The sequence below is a fragment of the Rhinoderma darwinii genome, chromosome 4 (assembly GCF_050947455.1).
Source record: "Rhinoderma darwinii isolate aRhiDar2 chromosome 4, aRhiDar2.hap1, whole genome shotgun sequence".
In the NCBI taxonomy this organism is placed as follows: Eukaryota; Metazoa; Chordata; class Amphibia; order Anura; family Rhinodermatidae; genus Rhinoderma; species Rhinoderma darwinii.
Genome location: NC_134690.1, coordinates 333,524,017 through 333,544,742, shown reverse-complemented (window position 1 = coordinate 333,544,742; position 20,726 = coordinate 333,524,017). Strand labels below are relative to the sequence as shown.

At 41.9% G+C, this 20,726-nt stretch overlaps 1 protein-coding gene across 4 annotated transcripts in view; it reads left to right on the top strand.

Moving 5' to 3' along the window:
• The window catches only part of UTRN (utrophin), a 603,028-nt gene that overhangs the window by 538,331 nt on the left and 43,971 nt on the right, over positions 1-20,726 (top strand). For all 4 annotated transcript variants that reach the window (XM_075862837.1, XM_075862834.1, XM_075862835.1 and 1 more), the window contains one exon: positions 6,762-6,873. In XM_075862837.1, coding sequence (XP_075718952.1) covers positions 6,762-6,873 — 112 coding nt within the window. The remainder of the gene's footprint in view (positions 1-6,761; positions 6,874-20,726) is intronic.

The following is a 20,726-nucleotide window of genomic DNA, read 5'->3' as shown; positions in this document are numbered from 1 at the left end:
GAGTTAATGCCAAAGAGCTCAATTTTAGTCTCATCTGACCACAGCACCTTCTCCCAATCACTCTCAGAATCATCCAGATGTTCATTTGCAAACTTCAGATGGGCCTGTACATGTGCCTTCTTGAGCAGGAGGACCTTGCGGGCACTGCAGGATTTTAATCCATTACGGCGTAATGTGTTACCAATGGTTTTCTTGGTGACTGTGGTCCCAGCTGCCTTGAGATCATTAACAAGTTCACCCTGTGTAGTTTTCGGCTGAGCTCTCACCTTCCTCAGGATCAAGGATACCCCACGAGGTGAGATTTTTCATGGAGCCCCAGATCGATGTCGATTGACAGTCATTTTGTATCTTCCATTTTCTTACTATTGCACCAACAGTTGTCTCCTTCTCACCCAGCGTCTTACTTATGGGTTTTGTAGCCCATTCCAGCCTTGTGCAGGTCTATGATCTTGTCCCTGACATCCTTAGAAAGCTCTTTGGTCTTGCCCATGTTGTAGAGGTTAGAGTCAGACTGATTAATTGAGTCTGTGGACAGGAATCTTTTATACAGGTGACCATTTAAGACAGCTGTCTTTAATGCAGGCACCAAGTTGATTTGGAGTGTGTAACTGGTCTGGAGGAGGCTGAACTCTTAATGGTTGGTAGGGGATCAAATACTTATTTCTCTGTGCACAATGCAAATAAATATATATAATTTTGACAATGTGATTTTCTTTTTTTCTTTTTTTTTTATATAATCTATCTCTCACTGGTAAAATTAACCTAGCCTAAAAATTCTAGACTGTTCATGACTTTGACAGTGGGCAAACTTACAAAATCAGCAAGGGATCAAATACTTATTTCCTTCACTGTGTGTGTATATATATATATATATATATATATATATATATATATATATATATATATATATATATATATATATATATATAAATAGATAGGTTAATTTTGTTTTATATAGACAATCGATATACATTTTCTCCATGTATACAGTAATATAACTTGGCAGCTACTTGTTTACCAGTTGTACATGCATTAATTTTTAACTGAAAAAAATTAAACTTTTTCAGGTAAACTAATGTACTGTTATTACAGTTTCAGCATCATGTTGTGTTTTGCACATTAATCAATAGACACATCTATTTTATCTATTAAGTGCAGAGAATTCTTTCATCCACATAGGACCAATCCATTATTTTGACCAGCACTTTAATTTGTTAGCTTCATGCTGAGCATATACGGAAGTAGCCATCTTTAACTTGACTCCGATAACTTGCTGCAGCGTGATATCACACAACAAAGCCATTGAAAAAGTCAAGATAAGGGATCTAGCCATTGTTTATTTAATGCGTTAAATGTCAAGGTAAAGACGGCTACATCTGTAAAGTAGGAGACATTAATTTCTACATTACTAGTATATGGATGTAAATAATTACTTCAATGGTGTTTAGTTAAAATTTAGTTTTGTATTTCAAGTCTTATTTTTATTTTATTTTTGGCAATGTACATTATTGCCTTCAATTTAAGGCTCTATTCACAACGGCGTCAGTGGTTCAGTTTTTACAGATTCTTATGACTTATATTACAGATTTGTTTTCCAATAGATCTTAATGGTTCCTCATGTATCCAATTGACTTAAAGCAGGGGCATAGCTAGGAGGGCAGATGGGGCCCCCGGGCGGAACTAGGAGGGAAGGTAGGGGGGCAGACGGGGCCCTGGGCGCAACTAGGAAGCGGAATCCCCAGCCAGAGCATTGCCGACAAATGATTTTATACTCATGTTACATAAAAAAAAATTGAACAATAAATTACACCTTATTGATTGATAGAAAAAGGGGGAAGGAGATATCTGGAAAGAAGTTTGGGGGGGCGCCTAACTGAATCTGGTGCTGGAGAACCTAACTACGCCTAAAGGGGTTGTCCGGGTTCAGCAAATTTATTGTATTTGTTTTGTATAATGAAAAGTTATACAATTTTACAATATACTTTCTGTATTAATTCCTCAGGGTTTTCAAGATCTCTACTTGCTGTTATTCATTAGGAACATTAATTGTTTACTTTCATTGGATACAACTCTGTCCATGGTTATGTGATGGACACACGGGTGCTGGGATCGTTAGAAGATACAGCTCTGTTAGATATGCTGTATGGGTATGTTCACACAGCCTATTTTAGGCCGTCTTTCGGGCTGTAAACGCCCGACAAACAGCTGAAAAATCGGAAGCAGAACGCCTCCAAACATCTGCCCATTGAGTGCAATGGAAAAAACGGCGTTGATTTCAATGGGAAAAACTGCATTCTGTTCCGACGGGCCATTTTTTTACGCGGTCGTTTTGAATAACGGCCGCATAAAAAAACGGCCGCGCAAAAGAAGTGCAGGTCACTTCTTGGGATGTTTTTGGAGCTGTTTTTCATAGACTATTGAAAGCAGCTCCAAAAACGGCCGTAAAAAACGCAACGAAAATCGCTAGTGGCTTATCAGGAGCTGTTTTCCCTTGAAAACAGCTCCGTATTTTCAGACGTTTTTGACTCAGCGTGTGACCATACCCTAATGGTATAGATCCCAACACCTGTGTGTCCATCACATGACCATGGACAGAATTTTATCCACTGGAAGTAAGCAATGAATGTTCCTCCTGAATAACAATAAGCAGAGATCTTGAGAACCGTGAGGAATTAATACAGAAATTATATATGAAAATTTTATTACTTGTTATTATACAAAAAATAACATTAATATGCTGAAACATTTAAAATGGGCCTAGAGGTATAAACAGTTGTAAGTTTTGGTTGTCTGCCTGAGAGATGTTATTAATTTTATCAATATTTTCCCATAATTTGTTCCATCTAAGTTTATCTTCAAAAAACTCTACTCTATAGTACAGGCCGAAATGAGAAGTAGCAGCTACTGTTCCTCTTCTTTGTTGCCAGCTCTGTGTCTAGCTTTGAGCTGAGCTGAGTCATTTAAGACAGACTGGTTGCTATGGATACCTTTCCAATTAGTTATAATAATGGTAATAATCTTTAATTGTATAGAGCCAACATATTCCACAGCACTTTAAAATTGGGGAAATAACAAACAAATAAAATAACAAGTGATTAAAACAAATAAACAAGCAATGAGACAATACAAAAAAAAAAAAACAAACCTGCCCATAAGAGCTTATAATCTAGATGGAAATCTAAAGCCTTACATGGGCGAACTGTATGTCTAATTTGTCTCAGTGTTCTGGTCTTCTGCTCAAGGCTGAAATTGCACTGAGAAAAGTGATGTGGAGATTGGTCCTCATACTCAAGCCAGGTTTTTCTGTATCTGTACATATTAAAGTGGTTGTCCTATTAGTACAACCCTGTTTATGTACATCTGAATATCATAATGATAAATTCAGCCCTTGGGACCCTCCTCTTTTAGTCCAAGCAGAGAGCTGCTATAAAGTGCAGCTTTTTCTCTGGATGATTTGGCGTGGCCATATATTACATGGTGGCCCATTCATTGTGGAATGATAACAGCTGATTGTAGGGGGATTCAGCAGCTGGACCAACAGTGGTCAGATACTCACCAGGCCACCTTAAAGAGGCTCTGTCACCAGATTGTAAGTGCCCTATCTCCTACATAATCTGATTGGCGCTGTAATGTAGATAACAACAGTGGTTTTTATTTTGAAAAACTATAATTTTTGAGCAAGTTATGAACAATTTTAGATTTATGCTAATTATTTTCTTAATAGACAACTGGGCGTGTTTTTACTTTTGACCAAGTGGGCATTGTACAGAGAAGTGTATGACGCTGACCAATCAGAGACCAATCAGCGTAATACACTTCTCATTGTTCCAGCTCAGCATAATCCACAGTACAGTGTGATTGTGCAGTGAAAGAAGCTGGGCTGGAACAATGAGAAGTGTATGACGCTGATTGATCACTGATTGGTCAGCGTCATACACTCCTCTTCACAACGCCCAGTTGGTAAAAAGTAAAAACACGCCCAGTTGTCTATTAAGAAAATTGTTAGCATAAATCTAAAATTGCTCATAACTTGCTCAAAAATGATCGTTTTTCAAAATAAAAACCACTGCTGTTATCTACATTACAGCGCCAATCACATTATGTAGGAGATAGGACACTTATAATCTGGTGACAGAGCCTCTTTAAATCTGAAAGGGGATTGTCCAGTTGAGACTATCCCTTTAATCCTATTGTTGTAGAAATACATTTAGGTAAAGAACATTTTTTAAGATAATCACCACTAGGTAATCTACAGCCACACAAAACCATGCTTTGTTGGTGTATTTGATTTCTGAGTGACAAGTTAAATGTCTGATATGGTCACATACGTTTGGGATAGAGGTTGATGGTGGTCATCTTTCCATGTTTACTGTCCATCCATTTAGTGATTCTATAAGTTCTAGATGGTCATTATTGGTAAATAACGTTGCAGACAAACTGTGATATTGGACTCCGTTTAATCTGCAGTATCAGGCTGGATTTACATAAGCGTGTGCGTTTTGCGCGTTCAAAAAACGTGACTTTTTGCGAGCACAATATGTACTTAACAGCTCCGTGTGTCATCACCATATGGTGCGCAGCTGCGTGATTTTCGCGCAGCCGCCATCATTATGACACTCTGTTTGTATGTTTGTGAACAGAAAAGCACGTGGTACTTTTCTGTTTTCATTCAAACTTTTCACTGCTGTTGTGCGAATCACTGCTGAAGTGCTTCCGTGTGCTGCGCGTGATTTTCACGCACCCATTGACTTCAATGGTTGCGTGATGCACAAAAAACGCACAAAAATAGGACATGTCGTGAGTTTTACGCAGCGGACACACGCTGCGTGAAAATCACGGACTGTCTGAACGGCCCCATTGACTAACATAGGTCCGTGCGACACGCGTGAAAATCACGCGCGTTGCATGGACGTATTACACGTTCGTGTAAATAAGCCCTCACACTGTATATGTGGGTACCTTAAATTGCAACTTAAAGACAAGTCATATCTCCGATAAAGCTGAACAAAAGAAACATAAGTATCATGCAGAGATACTACCAACAGATTAAAAAAGAAACATAAAAAAACCCACTAATAATAATAATGATCTTAATAAAGTTGTAATTGCACTTTTCCACCCACTGTTTTCTCAGTAAGGGAACAGAGGGTTTTACGTTCTCAAGGCCGTTCTTCCCGAAATTGGCAGCCAAAGCCAGATCCTTTTTTCTTTCTGTAAATACCATTGAGTGACGCAAATTGCAGCCTGTTGTGGCACTATTCATAAAACCTTATGCAGAGATGAACGCAAACAGCATATTGGATTTTTACTGAGTTACATAGAACATACATATTATTTTATTAGTGTATATCCTCCTGGGTTATAGATTGCAGTATTAAAACCATCGTTTCAACATCCAGGCAATAAAGACTGGTGATCAAATTACATTCAAAATGTGTTTTCCAGTAAAAAGGGGAAGTATTACACATTTACAAATTTTCTTGTTATATTTAATAAATCTGCGGATATTTTTATGTGAACATTAACAGTATACAGCATCCTGTTTCTCAGGCTTTTTTGGCACTGACTCCTTAAGCTCTTAGTGGTCATGTGACAAAGTTAATAAGGATGCGCTCATTATTCGGTGTCCTAATTTACATGGCAATTAAAGGATAAGGTGCCGAAGACTGATTAAGTGGAAGTGAGCGTCAGAAACAAAGATAGTGGCTTGTAATAATTATTGGCTCTAAACTGTGACTTTGCGCTTAACCTGCCTTGTGGTGAAAAATATCAATATTCGGACAAGAGTTTAAAAGTTCTTCTATAAATCAATTAACTTTTAATGGACAAGTGACAGTATTTGTATTGGGGAAGTTGAGGATTCTATTGCTATTTATCAGTAAAAACTTTAATGACTATAAAGATATAATATTTAAGTGATGCAAGTTTAAAAAAAATAGATATAAAATTTGAGTGCAAGTCATACTATTTATTATTAATAGAACACATTTTCTATACTACCACTTCCTAGTGACTTTTAAATGTAACTAAAGTATCAATCTAATTTCATTCCAGATACTTCTACCATTACCTGCCTCTGAATCTAAAACCCTTTTGCAATTTGCCTTAGTGCGGTTATGTCATACTGCAGAGTCTCAGGACAGAAAACTTCTCTATTTGGATAGATGAGCTCTACTGGGAATCTGTTATGTATGCAATGCCCAAATAAGAATGGGGCCCCCAACTTCAAAGTGGTTGTTCCTTTTCTGATAGAACTCCCAGCAATCAATTAAGGAAACTGAGAGCATGTATTCAATCTCCACAGCACTAACACAGGGGAAGTGAAGTATTACACAGTTCCCATTGAAATCAGTAGGCTGTGCGTGTAATAGAGTCCTCTAGAGCAAGAGACACCCTTTCTAGCTGCTCTTTTCTCTGGCCAACATATGAAGAGCCAACATGGGAGCCACTCCTCTATGACATTTAATGGCATTGCACCTTTGAAAAACTGGTTAACCCACAACTTGTTAATCCTCATACTGCATTTTCCTTTCATGAGCTTGTCATACCACCAGGATTTACATTTTCCCTCTAATACCAGCTGATTCTTTCGCCTCCCTTTTCCTAAGTCCCCATTAAGCCCTCCTTAGTCTTTTTCCCATTTTAAAAGATGCTTTTGTATCATGAAAATCTTTAAAACAGCAAATAAAACAAAACGTGTATAACAGTTATCTATTCTTTATCGTACTAGGAGTTATCTATTTTATATTCTGTCATTTCAGATATCGGAGTCTGAAACATTTCAACTATGATGTTTGTCAGAGCTGTTTCTTTTCTGGAAGGACTGCAAAAGGTCACAAGCTGCATCATCCAATGGTGGAATATTGCATACCGGTAAATACTGTAACATTTATAAGTGTGTATTGTGGATGATAAGAAAACCACTGAGGGATAAAAGTACAAGTCCTTATGATCTCATGACCTCCATGCCTGTTGATCTCTACCACCCACATTGCTCTAACTGATAAAACAACTGAGCTCACTGCGTAAACTAGTGTATGTTTAACATTTGCCCAAGTGAGAGCAGCTTGTAATATATTAACTGATACAAAGTGAGTAATAATGTTTATCAACTTGTACAGAAATGAAAATGTTAGAGAAAAGTTGTTGTCCATCTCCATCTCCATTCTTGTCTATAGACTATGTGCAGTATTGCAGATCAACCACTTTTACTTGAATGAGCTGCAATGCCAGACATAGCCCAAACGCTAGAGTGGCGCTGTTTGTCTTGAAAAAAAAAAACCTGTTAATTTTTACTTATCCCAGACATCGGCTTTAAAAGAACAGAGACTTTGATGATTTTATGTGGCTTCAACCTTTACTCATTTTTTTCTGCTCACTTGTAAGTAAAACGTGAGTAGTTATATCTAACAGGAGGAAAAATTCCAATCTACCGTACTTTTCATACAGATTCATTATGCCTCAGCATATATTCATACAGGTCTTTTGTATTTCTCGACTGTTCTCAGCATCACGTCCATTCTTTTCTTCACTTAAATCAGAACTTTTCATTCCGCAGTGTGATCTGGAATTGATTTGCACACCACTTAACAGATGTGTATGTCATACTTGAACAAGCTGGCATCAGTGTCTTTATCTGTCAGTATGAAAAATATCCCACTGTCTCATGTTCCCTTTTCGGCATTGTCTTTCCGTGTATTTAACTCGCTGCATGAGATTTGAGACCTTCATTTATTGTTACATCATGCAGGTAAAAATAATCCACGGTCTCTTGATCATCAAGTGCTGATTTCCCAGTAAATGTGCATAAGTGATGCTGATTATTTTATCAAATTTTTTTATATAGGTTTTGTAACCCGGTTTTTCATGTTTATTTGATGTTAAACATGCAAAAAGACATTGTTTCCGGCCGTAGTCCATATATACAGTGCTGTGAAAAACTATTTGCCCCTCTCCTGATTTCTTCTGTTTTTTCTAATTTGTCACTTTTAAATGTTTCAGATCATCCAACTAATTTTAATACAAAATAAAGACAACACATAATATATACAAAATAAAGACAACACAAGATAATGCAAACTGCAGCTTTTAAATGATCAATCCATAAATTAAGGATAAAGATTTATTTAAAACCTAAATCACCTATATGAAAACGTAATTGCCCCCCTAAACATTAAAACTGGTTGTGCCATCCTTGGCTGTGACAACTGCATTTTGGCCCACTCTTACCAGAATTGTTTTAATTCGGCTACATTGGAGGGTCCTCGAGCATTACCTGCCCAATAAGGTTTTGTCACAGCATCCCAACGGGTTTCAAGTCAGGACATTGACTCGGCCACTCCACAACCATAATTTTGTTTCTTTTGAGCCATTCAGAGGTAGACTTGCCTGTGTTCTTCAGATAATTGTCCTGCTGCATAACCCAACTGTGCTTGAGCTTTAGGTCACGAACTGATGGGCAGCATTCTCCTACAGGATTTACTGATAGAGGACAGAATTCATGGTTCCATCAATTATGACAAGTTGTCCTGCAGAAGCAAATCAGCCCCAGACCATCACACTACCACCACCATGTTTGACTATTGGTGTGATGTTTTTATGATGGAATGCGGTGTTGGCTTTACGCCAGATGTAATGAGACCCATGTCTTCCAAAAAGTTCTACCTTTGAATCATCAGTCCACAGAATATTATCCCAAAAGTCTTGGGGGGTCATCTAGATTTTTGTTTTGGCAAATGCAAGCCTTTGTATTCTTTTTGGGAAGCAGTGGTTTGGGTTTGCGCCTTGCAACTCTCACATGGATGCTGCTTGTGCCGATTCTTATTATGGAATCGTGTACATGCCTGCTGTTCTTTAAATATTTGTCTGGGTTCCTTTGTGACCTATTGGATGAGTCGTCGATGCGCTCTTGGTGAAATTTTGGTAGGGTGCCATGAGCTTTACGCCAGATGTAACGAGACTTATGTTTTCGAAAAAGTTCTACCTTTGACTCGTCAGTTAATGAAGCATTACATATTGCCTATTCAAATCAATGAGTTGTCTGTGTAATGCAGGTCAAGACAGGTCCTTTAAAGCAAGAGACACTTTTTTCTGCTGCTCTGCACGCCAACTAAGAGATGAGGATTCTGAACAGAGGACTTTCTAATAGGGTATATGAACATGAGTTTTCAAACTGGGTAACCAATGGCTGCTATGGCTATAACACATTACTGCATGCCTTTTAAGATTGCTATGGTTGGCTATTTAGAATATTGCGCAGCTAAGTACAAAATTGAGTATACTTACCTACCAGTATGTTTTTTGTATTGTATGAGTAAGGGGGAGTAGACAAAGAAACCCATGCAAATGTGAAAAAAATACAAACTCAAGTCAGTCATTGCCCTCGGTTGGATTCAAGCTCAGCACCGCAGTGCTGCAATAGTGCTCACCACTGATGTAACTTTACAGTATCGGATAATCACAGTCTTTGATTTTTGCCCAGCATGATGCAACAATAGAACTGAGCTTCACTCAGACAACAAGTGCAACACTGAATGCTGCATCTCCCCTTTATGATCCACGTGGAAACAATTTGGTTTTGAGGTTCAGTTGCCCTTTAACCCCTTCCCGACATTTGACGTATCCATGCGCCAAAGTCGGGTAGGGGAAGTATGGAGCGGGCTCACGCAGTGAGCTCGCTCCATACGATGCTGGTGTCGGCTGTATGTTACAGCCAACACTTCAGAGTAACTAGCGTCATCGCTCTCGAGTGCGATCCCGCTAGTTAAATGCTGCGGTCAATACCGACCGCAGTATTTAAATCGTCAGAAAGAGGGGGCGACCCCCTTTAACAGCTCGTCCCGCCCCCCCACAACGCAAATGCGGGGGGGCGATGGTTGCTATGGCTGCCTGAGGGCTTAATGAACGCCCCCAGGTCCGCCATCTTTGTACACCTATTAAGCCCTGCCTCTGGCAGGGCTTAATAGATGACTGTTAGAATCACGATATACTGCAATACATTAGTATTGCAGTATATCGTGCAAGCGATCTAACGATCGCTGGTTGAAGTCCCCTAGGGGGACTAATAAAAAAAGTAAAAATGCGTTAAATAATATTTTTTTAGTGTAAAAAAAAAAATTTTTTAATTAAAAGTTCAAAAAACCCCCCTTTTCCCATTTTCCCCCTAGAGCATATTCAAAAAATAAATAAATAAACATAATTGGTATCGCCGCATCCATAAAAGTCTGAACTATTATAATATATCATTATTTAACCCGCACGGTGAACGCCGTAAAAAAAAAAATTGTAAACGCCAGAATGTGTCTATTTTTTGGTCACCTAATCTCCTGCAAAAAATGAAATAAAAAGCGATCAAACCGTCGCATTTACACAAAATGGTATTATTAAAAACGACAGCTTATCCCGCAAAAAATAAGCCCTCATACCACTTAATCAACGGAAAAATAAAAAACTTATGGCTCTCGGAATTTGGCGACGCAAAATTAATTTTCTTTTTTACACTTAGCTTTTTTCTTGTAAAAGTAGTAAAATATAGAAAAAACAATATATATTTGGTATCACCGTAATCGTATTGACCCACAGAATAAAGTTAACATGTTGTTTTAATTGAACAGTGATTTCCGTAAAAGCGGCGGGTGAAAAACCATGGAGGAATCGCTGTTTTTTTCATTTTCTACCCCACAAATAATTTTTTTCCCGTTTCCTAGTACATTATATGGCAAAATAAATGGTGCTACGAAAAACTACAACTCGTCGCGCAAAAATCAAGCCCTCATAGTACTATGTCGACGGAAAAATAAAGACGTTATGGCTTCTGGAATGTGGGGAGGAAAAAACGAAAATGAAAATCTGAAAAAGGGCTGCGGCGGGAAGGGGTTAAACTCTGATCAAATCACTTATTATGTTATTTTTTGGCCATTCCATTTTGAGTGTCTTGTGCACCAAACATGTTATAAAACACTGAATGCTGCTTACTATGGTCTGCTTAGTTTTACAAATTTCCCAAAAGCCCACATCATTTTATTCCTCCAAGAAAGAAGCCTTATTTTTTTAATAGTATTAAGGAAAAGATATACATTTGCAGAATGATTGCTTTAAGGCAAGGCAGGCTATAAACGACTTATTTCATCATTTAGCAGCTTGGAAGAAGCACTTAGCACTCTTAAGTGGAAATGATTTTCTTTGTCTGTAAGTGGAAGAGATTTTGTCTGCGTAACAGTTCTTAGGGCTAAGATGGAACTTTTCAACCTTACTAAAATACACTTATTTTCTTGTCTTGCTTCAAATCCTCTGAGGCCACGCTTCATGCTCGTCTCCCAGAGGATCGATCTGTAGTGGCTGTAATTACTGTTGATGTGCTATTTGTACAATGACGCTGACTAATATTGTATTTTCCCAGAAGACACGCATATCGTGACAGGCAACATGTCAGGAATTGTTAGTGTAATCACTAGTTTATTTTGTAGAGTCAGAAATGCTTCATACATAATAAATGATACATGCAAAAATGCTTTTAAGACAACTTGTAGTTAATACATTTCACTGTTACCCTCATTTATAGAACACTGGCTTATTGTAGAAGGAAAACTGCTTACACTACACGATATTCGTATATATCTTTACGCAGGGTATATTTTTCTTCTTTTTTGAAAACTTTCATCCCAATTATTTTATGTTTATAAGGGGGTGGTACGCCTCTTTAAATTGTTGCTTACATGCCTTGTTATGTCTCACCTTGTGTGTAGTGAGAGTGAGCATCTTCTGTGACCCCATTTCTTCTTTGTCCTCGTGTGTTCCCCCCATGTCTGTTTAATCCAGGCTGTCCTCCCCTCCCTCTTGTGGCCGTGCTCCTTTCTTTTATTGGTGGAGCCGCTGTGGCGGCATCCAGGAGGACCTATTGGCAGCTGCCGGGAGGAGAGCAAGATGGTGAAACTGATGGGGAAGACAGTCACAGTTAACAGTTGGTCCGTCACCATTGCAGAAGAGAGAATTAGAGACTGTATGGCCAGAAACTAAGACTGAAAATGGCTGTGCCCAGAGCCAGGCTGAACCAAGAGAGAGGGAGACTGGCTGACATGAGGGATGCTGAGGGGTCTTATCCTCTGGACGTAAACAGTGAGTGGGCTGTTGGGGCCTAAAAGGAATCAGTGGCAGGTCCTACCTACAAGTTCAAGTAACAATTTCAAGTAACCTGTATACGTTCAAGAGTAGTGACCCTTCCCCTATGTATCTGAGAGTGGATGTGTAGAAATAAGTTGTTCTGCAAAGACCAAGCATTTACTACTGTTGTTGCAAACTGGTTAAAGCAGTCCTTTTAAAGAGACGGCACCCATTTTCAAAAAGAACTTGGACGAAGAACTGTGTGTGCCACTTTGTGGCTTGGTAATGGCACTCCTGTTTGCAAAGAGTGTATTGCAACGTGCATGCTACACGGTTGCAGCCTAGGGTGGTCGGAATCCATGAAAGCCAGTGGTGTAACAGCCACGAGGACCCACAAAGAACCAGGGCTTTCCAAATACTAAAAGTCACTGGTGCTACCTCTTCCTAGTGCATAGACGAGGTAGGCAGTGACAGAGAGTGATCAACGGCAGGAGGGGCTAAGAACTGACAGTCACTTTGGCGCAACGTGACTCCGGCAGAGGTTGTGTAAAGGATCTGCAAGGCACAGCTTCTGTGTCAACGCCCATAGGTAATCAGTCTGCACCTGCTTCTATGTCTGTGAGACTGACTCCATCTTCCACCACTCAGGATGGCAGGCTTAGGAGTGGGAGAGCCTATCACAGCCTGGCCAGACGGAGCTAGCTCCCGCCCTCTGTCTATTTATACCTGCCTTTCCTGTTCCTCCTTGCTTGTGATTCTTCTCGTTTGGTTTCCTGGCCCTGCTGCAGCTTCTGAACTATTTGACCCTGCTTCATATTGACCCTGGCTTACTGACTACTCTCCTGCTCTGCGTTTGGTACCTCGTACACTCCTGGTTTGACTCGGCTCGTTCACCACTCTTGTTGCTCACGGTGTTGCCGTGGGCAACTGCCTCATTTCCCTTTGCTTCTGTGTCCCTTGTCTGTTTGTCTGTCGTGCACTTATTGAGAGTAGGGACCGTCGCCCAGTTGTACCCTGTCGCCTAGGGCGGGTCGTTGCAAGTAGGCAGGGACTGAGTGGCGGGTAGATTAGGGCTCACTTGTCTGTTTCCCTACCCCCATCATTACATAATCACAAGCCCATATACCTAGTCTACCCTGGTCCCTCACACTACTATGGACCCCATTGAGACCCTGGCTCAGCAAATGCAGGGTCTCTCCCTACAGGTCCAGGCCCTGGCTCAGAGGGTTAACCAGCCTGATGCTACCATGGTAGTGCCCCTCACCTCACCTCTTGAACCCCACTTCAAGTTGCCTGACCGGTTCTCAGGGGACCGGAAGACTTTTCTCTCCTTTCGGGAGAGTTGTAGGCTCTATTTTCGCTTAAAGCCCCACTCCTCAGGTTCTGAGAGCCAGCGGGTGGGTATAATTATGTCCCGGCTCCAGGAAGGGCCCCAAGAATGGGCCTTCTCCTTGGCTCCTGACGCCCCTGAACTTTCCTCCGTTGATCTTTTTTTTTCTGCTCTTGGACTCATTTATGACGAGACTGACAGGACTGCCTTTGCCGAGAGTCAGCTAGTGACCTTACGTCAGGGTAAGAGACCTGTTGAGGAGTATTTTTCTGACTTTAGGAAGTGGTGCGTAGCTTCTCGGTGGAATGACCCTGCCTTAAGGTGCCAGTTTAGGTTGGGTCTGTCGAACGCCCTGAAAGACCTGCTTGATAGCTATCCCTCTTCTAACTCCCTAGACCAGGTTATGGCTTTAGCGGTACGACTTGACCGACGTCTCAGGGAACGACAACTTGAACGTTTTTGTGTTTTCCCCTCTGACTCCCCCATGATGCCTCTCGAGGTTCCGTTGCTTCGCTCTTCCACGGTAGACTCTGAGGTACCTATGCAACTCGGGGCCTCCGTGTCCCCCCGACAACGTAGAGAGTTCCACAGGAAGAATGGTCTCTGCTTCTATTGTGGGGATGACAAGCATCAAGTGAACACCTGTCCTAGGTGTAAGAATAAGCAGCCGGAAAACTTCCGCGCCTAAGTGATCATCGGGGAGGTCACTTGGGTGCACAGGTATTTCCCGTAAATATGAAACGTAATAAAATCTTGCTTCCCTTTCAGGTCTCTTTTGGTGGTAGGTCTGCTACCGGCAGTGCCTTCGTGGATTCAGGTTCTTCTGCTAATATCATGTCTGTGGAATTTGCTATGTCTCTAGCTATGCCTTTGATTGATTTGCCTAAACCTGTCCGGGTAGTGGGTATCGACTCCACTCCTCTTGCTAATGGTTATTTTACACAGCATACCCCTGTTTTTGAACTCCTTGTTGGCTCCATGCATTTGGAGCAGTGCTCTGTAATGTTGATGCAGGGATTATCGTCCGATTTGGTTTTAGGCCTTCCCTGGTTGCAGTTGCATAATCCCACGTTTGACTGGAATACTGGGGAGTTTACCAAATGGGGTAATGAATGCTTGACATCATGTTTTTCTGTTAATTCTATTTCTCCCCCTGAGGAGGTGAACACGCTACCTGAGTTTGTTCAGGACTTCGCTGATGTTTTCTCTAAGGAGGCCTCCGAAGTGTTACCTCCTCATAGAGAATACGAGTGCGCTATCGATTTGGTACCAGGAGCTAAGCTCCCTGAGGGTAGGATATTTAATCTCTTGTCCCGAATGTGAAGCCATGAGAGAGTATATCCAGGAATGCCTGGCCAAGGGTTACATTGGCCCCTCTACTTCTCCGGTAGGTGCTGGCTTCTTCTTCGTAGGGAAGAAGGATGGTGGTCTTAGGCCATGCATTGACTACCGTAACTTGAATAAGGTCACTGTAAGGAACCAATATCCCCTTCCTTTGATTCCTGATCTCTTTAATCAGGTTCAGGGGGCCCAATGGTTCGCTAAGTTTGATCTACGGGGGGCGTATAACCTTATCCGCATCAAAGAGGGGGATGAGTGGAAGACTGCGTTTAACACCCCCGAAGGTCATTTTGAATACCTCGTCATGCCCTTTGGGTTGTGTAATGCTCCCGCGGTCTTCCAGAATTTCATAAATGAGATTTTAAGAGATTACCTGGGGGTATTTCTTGTAGTGTACCTTGATGACATACTTGTGTTTTCCATGGACTGGTCCTCCCACATTGAGCATGTCAAGAAGGTGCTCCAGGTCCTTCGGGAAAACAAACTGTTTGCTAAGACCGAAAAATGTGTGTTTGGGGTGCAAGAGATACAATTTTTGGGTCAAATCCTCATTCCTCATGAATTCCGCATGGACCCCGCCAAGGTCCAGGCTGTGGCGGAATGGGTCCAACCTGCCTCCCTGAAGGCGTTACAGTGCTTCTTGGGGTTCGCTAATTATTACAGGAGATTTATTGCTAACTTCTCGGTCATCGCTAAGCCTCTTACGGACCTCACTCGCAAAGGTGCTGATCTCCTCCACTGGCCTCCTGAGGCTGTCCAGGCTTTTGAGGTCCTTAAGAAGTGCTTTATCTCGGGCCCGGTGCTGCTTCAGCCCAACCAAATGGAGCCATTTATCGTGGAGGTTGACGCATCCGAGGTGGGAGTGGGGGCTGTCTTGTCCCAGGGTACCAGGTCCCTCACCCATCTCCGTCCCTGTGCCTACTTCTCCAGGAAGTTTTCGCCCACTGAAAGTAACTATGATATTGGCAACCGTGAACTCTTAGCCATTAAATGGGCATTTGAAGAGTGGCGCCACTTCCTGGAGGGGGCTAGGCACCAGGTAACGGTCCTTACCGACCACATGAATCTGGTTTTCCTAGAATCTGCCCGGAGGCTAAACCCGAGACAAGCTCGATGGGCGTTATTTTTTACCAGATTCAACTTTTTGGTTACCTATAGGGATGGGTCTAAAAATATTAAGGCTGATGCACTGTCACTTAGCTTCATGGCCAGCCCTCCTTCGGAGGAAGATCCTGCTTGTATTTTGCCTCCAGGTATAATCATTTCCTCTATTGATTCTGATTTAGTCTCTGAAATTGCGGTTAATCAAGGTTCAGCTCCCGGGAAACTTCCTGAGAACAAGCTGTTTGTTCCCCTGCAATCCCGGCTAAGGGTACTTAGGGAAAATCATGGCTCCGCATTATCTGGTCATCCAGGCATCCTGGGTACCAAGCACCTCATTGCCAGAAACTATTGGTGGCCTGGGTTGCCTAAAGACGTTAAGGCCTACGTTGCCGCTTGTGAGGTTTGTGCTAGGTCCAAGACTCCCAGGTCCCGACGAGCGGCTTACTACGTTCTTTGCCCATTCCCCAGAGAACTTGGACCCATATCTCCATGGATTTTATCACCGATTTGCCTCCATCTCAAGGCAAGTCAGTGGTGTGGGTTGTAGTAGACCGCTTCAGTAAGATGTGCCACTTTGTGCCCCTCAAGAAACTACCCAATGCTAAGACGTTAGCTACCTTGTTTGTCCAACACATCCTGCGTCTCCATGGGGTCCCTGTCAATATTGTTTCTGACAGAGGGGTACAATTTGTTTCATTGTTTTGGAGAGCCTTCTGTAAAAAGTTGGAGATTGATCTGTCCTTCTCCTCTGCCTTCCATCCTCAAACTAATGGCCAAACTGAGAGGACTAATCAGTCTCTAGAACAATATTTAAGGTGTTTTATCTCTGACTGTCAATATGATTGGGTCTCATTCATTCCCCTCGCCGAATTTTCCCTTAATAACCGGGTCAGTAACTCGTCAGGGGTCTCCCCCTTTTTCTGTAATTTTGGGTTTAATCCACGGTTCTCCTCCATTTCAGCTGGTAGTTCCAACAATCCCGAGGTAGAGGTCGTTCATCGGGAACTGTGCACAGTCTGGGCCCAGGTTCAGAAGAACCTAGAGGCGTCCCAGAGCATACAAAAAACTCAGGCAGATAGAAGACGTTCTGCTAACCCCTTATTTATGGTCGGGGATCTGGTGTGGCTATCGTCAAAGAACTTGCGCCTTAAAGTCCCGTCCAAGAAGTTTGCTCCCCGGTTTATAGGGCCATACAAGGTAATTGAAGTCCTCAATCCTGTCTCCTTCCGACTCATAAAAGGGGGGGTACTGTAAAGGATCTGCCAGGCACAGCTTCTGTGTCAACACCCATAGGTAATCAGTCTGCACCTGCTTCTATGTCTGTGAGACTGACTCCATCTTCCACCACTCAGGATGGCAGGCTTAGGAGTGGGAGAGCCTATCACAGCCTGGCCAGACGGAGCTAGCTCCCGCCCTCTGTCTATTTATACCTGCCTTTCCTGTTCCTCCTTGCTTGTGATTCTTCTCGTTTGGTTTCCTGGCCCTGCTGCAGCTTCTGAACTATTTGACCCTGCTTCATATTGACCCTGGCTTACTGACTACTCTCCTGCTCTGCGTTTGGTACCTCGTACACTCCTGGTTTGACTCGGCTCGTTCACCACTCTTGTTGCTCACGGTGTTGCCGTGGGCAACTGCCCCATTTCCCTTTGCTTCTGTGTCCCTTGTCTGTTTGTCTGCGTGCACTTATTGAGCGTAGGGACCGTCGCCCAGTTGTACCCCGTCGCCTAGGGCGGGTCGTTGCAAGTAGGCAGGGACTGAGTGGCGGGTAGATTAGGGCTCACTTGTCTGTTTCCCTACCCCCATCATTACAGGTTGAGTTGGTTACGACTGCACGGAAATTAATAACTGAGAATCTACTATAATAAGTCTATTGACACTACAATACTCTATAATTATTTAAAGATACACCCATTACATCCAAATGGTCATGTTCCATAGGATTTCATTAGGTCAAACACTATTTGAGACTCAACACATTTGTGATGCATTGGAAGTGGTAGTTATGTAATGGTAGCAGAGCGCTTGAATCATAGAAGTCAATGAATATTGAGATGATCTCACATTAATAGTAACATTTACATTAATAGTTAAATTTCTAAAAACTTCTTTGAGAAGAAGTTGTGCAAATGAAAGTGCACTGGACTTGTCAGATTCTTGTGACAAGCTTTTTCAGTGCAAGTTTTTTTTTTGGTCTAGCCTAAGGGCAGGTTCAGACATGGCGGAATTGCTGTGGAATTCTCCAGCGGACGTTTTTTACATTTGTTTCTATACATTTTTTGAAAGTTAGTTCAGACTTTGCTGAAAACTCTGCTGCGGACCATAGGCTGCGGTGCTGAATTTTCAGTCCGCAACATGCACTGTCTGTTGCGGAGAAGAAGCGGAATTTTACTGCGTATTTCAGCCTTTGCAATGCAAAAACTGAAATCTGTGGCAAGTCCGCTGTGTTTTCTGCAACGTCTGAATTACCTGTCAAATATGCAACTGTTGGTGCAGATTCGTTGCGTAATTGTCCCAAATCTGCACCAACATTTGCAGCGGAAAAATCTGCCACTTCTGAACATGGCCTTATAATTTTGTAACTGTTGCTTAAAGGGAACCTGTCACCAGCATTTCACCTATTGAGCTTTACTTATCCCTCACTGGCCGCTGCTATCAAAAGTTCATTGCCATTATCCCCTCTCCTAAACTCCTCCTCCTGTAAATAACGGTCTGCAAACGTTTTGCGCCTTTTATCGTAATAATCCGGTGTCCCTTTGTGCGCACACACCAGAATAGCACATCAATGCACAAGCGCAGTATTTTGTGCGCTGGGGGAAGGCGAGGAGCTGTCAATCAAAAGTAAGGAGGCGGGGCAAACTCGGAAAGACTTGAGGAATGAAGATGTAACTCTTTTCAAACGAAGATTTGACTCTTTTTAAATGAAGATCTGACTCTTTTATGCTCATTTGCATACGGTGTGGGAACACTAAAAAACGGAATACTAAAGCTACAGAGCCGACTAAGATGGCAATTATAGGTTATATAGAAATGATTTTTCACCCACTACCACCTGGTATTGCTGGTTTAATAGGTGAAATGCTGGTGACAGGTTCCCTTTAAGGGGACTGTCTGGTTTAGAAAACATATTTTCAAATTGCAGATTAAGGAACTCGAGTACTCCAGTAGAATAGAGAAGGAAAGGTTTGTTCCTTCATGAGATTTATCTATTAGCCAAGATAGCGCCAACAAAGAGCATCTTGCTCTGGGGACCTAGCACTTCTGTGTTTTACATAGACAGCCCACTAATTTCAATGCATGCTGTGTAATGCTGCATTCGTCCTGTTGTGGCTCTGCAGAAAAATTAAATACTTGCGTCCAGGTAGCTACATAGTTTACAACAGATCGCTGAGGGTTCATGAGTTATCATCAGGAGACACTTCTAATGAAAAGGGAGTGCCCAAAGTGCCTAAAATTTGGTGCCTCTTCTAATTCTTCATACATCAGAAGTATGTGAATATGTAAAACTTCGTATTCTTATTGGAAAGTGGCAACTTCATCACTAGTTAATAACCTGTAGGTCCCCTAAGCCTAGTTCACACGTAGCGTAAATACTGCGTATTTTCCGCGACGGATTTTGTTGCGGAAGATCCGCAGCATAATACAGTAGCAGCAGAGTGGATGAGATTTGAACAAATCCCATACACATGCTGCGTAAATGATGAGCGGCACAAACACTCAGAAATTGACCTGTGGTACGTTGTTTTTTTAATCTGCAGCATGTCAATTATATTTGCGTAATCGCTGCTTTTGTGTTGCAGGATTTCCACATTGAATTCAATGGGGAAGTAAAACCCGCAACAAATAGCAGATGTTGCATTTTTTCCTGCGAAAAAGCTGAGGCTCCGCCGCAAAAAAATTATACTTACCCAGAATTCTGTGCTTCTTCGTCCAGGCCGGCCTCCTGGGATGATATTTCATCCCATGTGACCGCTGCAGTCAATCACAGGCTGCAGCGGTCACATGGGACAAAGCATTATCCCAGGAGACGGTCTACAGGACGTCAGAGGCTAAGTATGTTTTTTTTTCATTTTAGTTTTCTGCAGTGGACATTCCAGCTGGAATACTGCACCACAATTTGGTGCGGTTTTTCGGCAGGAGTTCCCTGCGGCCACCAGGGTGGATATGTTATGTACCTTTACGCAGCGTATCTGCCCTGAGTGCACGTAGCGTTAGGGTGGGGGTTGTTAAAATGCAGCCTATTTCTCTCTGTTTCTATCGCCCTCTCTCTCTCCCCCTTTATCTCTCTCTCTCTCTCTCTCTGTTTCTGTAAAACCTTATGTTGTAAGAGGGGGAGCAGAAGTTGGGTATTTTAATCAAAGAATTTTCTATATCTGTCAGAAGGATTTGTGGCTGCTTCAAGTAGACGAACTATGGGGTTCCAAGCTCCCTGACTCCAAACCATAACACCTACTGGCATGTCAGTAGATGGTTTCCATGGTTAAGAAATGTCCATATAGATCTATCTCGTATCAATAGTATAGATCTCGTATCGTATATAGACATATCTCATCCAAAGAGCGTGTTATACCCATGTGAACAATATCTCCATATCAATATCTCCATGTTGAACTCATGTGCTCTGTTATTGATGTGATATTGTTGTCAAACCATACAACTCCTTTAATATTTTAAATAGCGATGATGCTGCCTGGTACTGTAGGTTGGTGGTGGACATGGGCAGCTGTTTGGTGAACATGATTATTTTGGGGAAATATATCATTTATATATATTCTTCCTTTTTTTAAATGTTAGGTGCAGAATGGGTTTATTATAGGCGACTTCAATTTTAGGCAAGTTGTGTTTTTAAGTTTTC